At 38.4% G+C, this 5,011-nt stretch overlaps 1 protein-coding gene across 1 annotated transcript; it reads right to left on the reverse strand.

Annotated features, from left to right (window-relative positions):
- Window positions 1-629: 629 nt before the first annotated feature.
- LOC149563056 (3-hydroxy-3-methylglutaryl-coenzyme A reductase 1-like) lies at window positions 630-3,224 on the reverse strand. The gene is made up of 3 exons (XM_089826471.1): window positions 2,026-3,224; window positions 1,696-1,877; window positions 630-1,582 (listed from the first exon to the last, which is right to left on the reverse strand). Exons 1-3 carry the CDS (start codon window positions 2,979-2,981, stop codon window positions 996-998), a joined length of 1,725 nt encoding a protein of 574 aa, XP_089682597.1. The 5' UTR covers window positions 2,982-3,224; the 3' UTR covers window positions 630-995.
- Window positions 3,225-5,011: the final 1,787 nt, after the last annotated feature.

The following is a 5,011-nucleotide window of genomic DNA, read 5'->3' on the forward strand; positions in this document are numbered from 1 at the left end:
TTCAATTGAATTTCAAGCTGCCAAAGCTTCAGTAATCAATTTCTTTGAAGGTCGTTCTTCTCACATATAAACATGTTTAAACTCTTCAATTCCAGCTACTTGGCCCAGAAAAGGTTTGTTTCCAAGCAGCGGATGAAGGAGTTGGAAAAATACAGAAACATTTTAGCCCTAGTCATCTCACGTGCTTCCAAGCTCTTAAATATCAGAAAAATCCTGTGCAAAGTCATCGATAGGTCTCCTATTTTCAAATGTTGATGTTAACGAGTATTTAGATTATTGAGATTCCATGGCCGCATCGACGAGCAAGTAAAAGTAGCTTATTAAAGTATTCAATAGTTGGTTTTCTTTCATTGTACTTGTACGAATCATGGGCTACGTATTTGACAGTAACATATGAACATATGACATAGAAAATGTCAAATTTTGTATAATTGAAAGTACTTGAAAGCACACTTTCAATATTTTCAAAATGATTAGAATTACTTTTTACCAGAGATCGATAGTATTGTAGTGATAAAAAATAATGTAAATATAATTTCGATGAAAATGTTATCAGACTACATGGGTGAAATGTAAATCATGTATTCTGTAGAGGTGTAAAATTGCTAATAAAATTGAATATTTCTAAATAACTTAAATTATCCTCAATGCAAGAGGGAAAATCATATTTCATGGGAGTAATTATTAAAATTGCATATGAATGATGAACGCTTGAATACTTTAATGCAGCAAATATTGCCTGAACGGATTCTAAAGACATCCCTAAATTGTATGAGGGCTACAATATGAAACTCCAAAAGAGATACATGTTTGGTTTCCCTCAGAATTGTATTAAAGGAATTGGGGAAAGCGATGCTCTATTTTGGACTAGTATGAGAAACACTATAGACATATATGAACCACACAACTTGTATTATTGTCAGCAACTAAGAATTCCACAGAATGATGTGGATGCCCATACTCTTCTTAGGTAGCTGAATTTAAGTCTATTCTGTTTAGGCTGCTGCTTTGACATCTTTGCTTGATCGGTTGTATTTCATGTGACTCTTGACAAGCTGACCTGCCGCAAGGGCAGACATGAGAGACAACTCTCCTGCCATTACTGCAGCTGCTACTATTCTTGCCAAGTTTTGGGCATTCGCACCAGGTGACGCCAAATTTGCTCCTCTGACACCAAGCATGTTCAAGCACGCCGCCTGTGAAGCCAGTTGAGTTCCTCCTCCCACCGTCCCCACTTCTATGCACGGCATTGTCACTGATATGTGCAAGTCCTTCCCCCCGTTCACCCCCTCCATCATAGTAAGACAGTGCGAGCTCTCCACATTCTGGGCTGGGTCTTGGCCCGTTGCAATGAACACGGCTGAAACAATGTTGGCAGCGTGGGCATTGAATCCTCCCATGGCACCGGCCATTGCAGATCCAGTCAAGTTCTTCAGCATGTTCAGCTCCAACAATGCTGGAACTGTCGTCTTCAACACCTTGTTTACAACCTCCTCTGTTATGACAGCCTCGCACACTATTGATTTCCCACGCCCTTCAATCCAGTTCACTGCCGTGGGCTTCTTGTCTGCGCAGAAATTGCCTATAAACGGAAACTCATTCACAAAATTAGTCCACCCATTTTTAAGAAACTATCCAATGCAAAAGTAAAACCCTCAAATAATAAGTGAGGAAAAATGAGAAGAATTGAATTACCAGAAACGCTGATAACATCCATGTCAGGGAATGCAGCTTGAAGATGATCCAAGACATTCTGAACACCCTTGGAGACCATATTCATTCCCATGGCATCTCCTGTGAAGCATGAGAATCTCATGTACAAATTCTTGCCCGCAATTGCACATTTTATATCTTGTAGCCTAGCAAATCTGCTTGTCCTGTTGAAAAAAAGTGAACCCAAAATCCTTTCAGTAATCATGAAAATATAGCCTTACTTCACTACCCATTGAACCGGTACCCACAAAACTACATGATCAAGTTTGCATGCAGTATGAAAAAGAGCATGTGGAAAAGAAACATATATACCTATTGAAGATGTCAGATAGTTTATTAGAGTTGGCTGGGTTCTCAATATAGAACTTGAGTTCTGCGGCCCTCTTGGCAGTGTGGAACCTGACAACAGGGGCCCTGGTCATGCCATCTCTGAGAAGAATGGATGTAGCCCCACCACTCATAAGAATGGCCTTGCAACCCCTGTTGGTACTGGCCACAAGACACCCTTCAGTGGTTGCCATGGGCACCATGTACTCACACCCATTCACTAATAGAGGCCCTGCCACACCTACAGGGATTTGCACATATCCAACAGGCATCTCACAGCACTGCCCTAGAATGGACTCATAATCAAACCCTTCCAAGGGCAAACCATCAAGAGATCTTCCAGTCATGAGCTCCAAGGCACTCCTCCTCACAGAGGCAGCTCTCCTGCAGTCACCAAGGGAGGATTCAAGAGAATAGGAAGCCACACTGCCATTGCATACAGCAGCTGCAATGTCCCCATCTTCATTGTCACCAAGGGCAAGTCCCCTGAGCTGGATCACAGGCTTCTTAACAACAATTTCTTCTTTGTCTGCCATCCCACATGTTGTTGGGGGGAAGTTGAGATCCTCCTCCACAAAAAAATCATCATTGCCATTGATAATGTTTTGGACATAATCAATGCCAAAGAATCCAAGCAAATAGATGAAGGAAGCTAGCTGGGCTACAATGGCCACAAGCTCCCCAAAGCTGACAACATGGAGGGGTGTGGAGGTCCTGATCTTGTCCCTCCATATCCCCATTAAGTAATATGATGAAATGAAGAAGAGCACAAAGAATAGCTTGTTGGTAAGTCCCAAAGGAAGAAGCAGGGCATCAGATGCCAAGAGCTTTGAATTCTTGTTGCCGTTCTTACTCTTTGCGCAATCATCTGATTTCTTGATGTGAGTTTCTCCACCATTGTTGACACCCATCTTTGATTTTCTGAGCCTAGCAAAATCCATTGCAGGGGTGATGTTCTCTGTGCTATTGGGTGTGGTTATGCTTTGGAAGAAACCCACAATGCCAAGAAGGGTTGGACATTGCTGCTATTTATAGGAGGCAAAGGGGCAGATGGCAATGCTAAGACCTCTATTTCCAACATTTCATTTCTTCTTTACATAAACCACGAGAAAAATCAAAGGAAATGGGGAAGTCATCGCTCGTGTTCCCTCAAGCTACAGTCCAAATGCTGAGGTATATGTTTACAGTTTTGAGTTTTTCAGCTGCTGCGGTTTAGTCACCCGTTGCTTCCGAAGAAATCGGGGACAGCAATCTCTTATGCAAGTACAAAATTTCTCAGCTTCATTGTAATGTCTAAAATCAAAGTATTTATTTAATATCATTAGGTAGCAATAGGTATTTGGTCTATTTGTGAAGTTTGAATTGTTTTCAAAGGATGCATCAATGAGCCCACCGCCATCAAGTCGAGATCATGGGATGTCTTGCTGAACCCTCTGTGGAAAAAAAATAAAAATTGATTGGTAGTAGTTAGTTGTTTTGACTATAGTCTAGACTACTTTTATATTTTTAGAATTATAATAATAATGTATGCCCAAGGTACTCAAATTAAATTTTGGAGCTGTTTGTTGATTGAAGAAGATCAGATTTTGGGAGAGGCATAGTATTTGAGCATCTTAACTTTGAGCTTGTCAATATTTAGAAATTTCAAATCATTCCCATTTTTTTAGAGCACCTTATTTGACAAGCCATTCCACATCATCAATTATGATGCCAAATCAGCATGCTTTATGTCAAGATGTCCAAAACAACCCAAACAAAAAGTGAGACCAATTGTCGTGCAAAAAATGTACCCATACTTGCACAATGGATGTGGCATCACACCATTAGTTGATTTTTACAACTAACGGTACATTTCATTTAATTATAGGCAAAAATCACTGTACTAACAACTTTAAAGTCACAAATATTGATGCAATGTTGTCAAATAAATTGGATAATAACTCAATAAGTATGAATATTAAATCAATAATTGTGGGTATCAAATCAACAACTCCTATCACAACGTACTGGGTCCTTTCCCCTATATAAGAAATGTTGATCGGTAGTTGGGCTTGATAACAATTGTTTGTTGTTTTTTATTATAATTTGACATAGTTTTATATGTACAAAAGTTATAATAATAATAAAATGATTATTGTAATTTGATTAGATTGAAAATATATTTTAAGGATTAATCTATGTGTAAAAAAATGTAGTGCCTGCCCCTAGTTCACATTTCTGTTATCATTGTCAAATTCTTTTAAGCTGATTATATGTATTGATTAGTTTTAGAGATACTAGATTTGTAATATTATGATATTATTTCATGATTTTGATTACAAATGTATCAGTTATTATTGCTTAGTTGATTTTATTCATGTGTCGTTAATGATATTTTGATAATCCTAGTTAGTTAATGTGGTTTCTTTCATAAAAATGTTAACATGATGTCTTTAATGATGATTATGTTGTATTGATAGAGATGCATTATTATATGTACGCATTTGATATTAGACTTGTGATTTTTACGATACTTACCCCATACTTGCATGTGTATGGTGCGCATGTTTATTTTATCTTTCTGTCTGACGTGTTTGATGTGGTTAAGGGAGGGAGTCGTAGTCACCTGCTAGTCGGGATCTACACGATGAACCACTCCCCGCCATTCTCTGTTTAGTTTAGATATATTACATACATGTACATGCTCGTCTTTTATGTAGGATGCAGGTACCGGACATCGACTTCCCTGAATTGCCAGGATGAGCGTGCCCTATTACAAATACTCAAATGGTGAGAATGGGAAGATAATGATCAGGTCCAATCCTAGCCATAAGCCTATAATAGTTGTCTTGCAAGGAGGACTCGTAACAGACTATCTACCCTTTTTAAACCCATGAGTATTTTATGCGTATGTTGTTTCGTGAGTCTTTGATGTAATTTCTATTAATTAAGTCTAATTAATAGATTAATTTAATAATTTAATTTAATGGAG

Source organism: Cupressus sempervirens, chromosome 4, assembly GCF_028749045.1.
Source record: "Cupressus sempervirens isolate cs-2001-9-10 chromosome 4, ASM2874904v1, whole genome shotgun sequence".
In the NCBI taxonomy this organism is placed as follows: Eukaryota; Viridiplantae; Streptophyta; class Pinopsida; order Cupressales; family Cupressaceae; genus Cupressus; species Cupressus sempervirens.

What these genes read in the sequence shown, in the direction of transcription:
- LOC149563056 (XM_089826471.1), bottom strand. Translation starts at nt 2,981, where the DNA reads ATGGATTTTGCTAGGCTCAGAAAATCAAAGATGGGTGTCAACAATGGT. An exon ending in CTATCTGACATCTTCAATAG is followed by an intron (nt 1,878 to 2,025) that starts GTATATATGTTT and finishes TTTTTTCAACAG; the next exon opens with GACAAGCAGATTTGCTAGGC. An exon ending in GGATGTTATCAGCGTTTCTG is followed by an intron (nt 1,583 to 1,695) that starts GTAATTCAATTC and finishes TTCCGTTTATAG; the next exon opens with GCAATTTCTGCGCAGACAAG.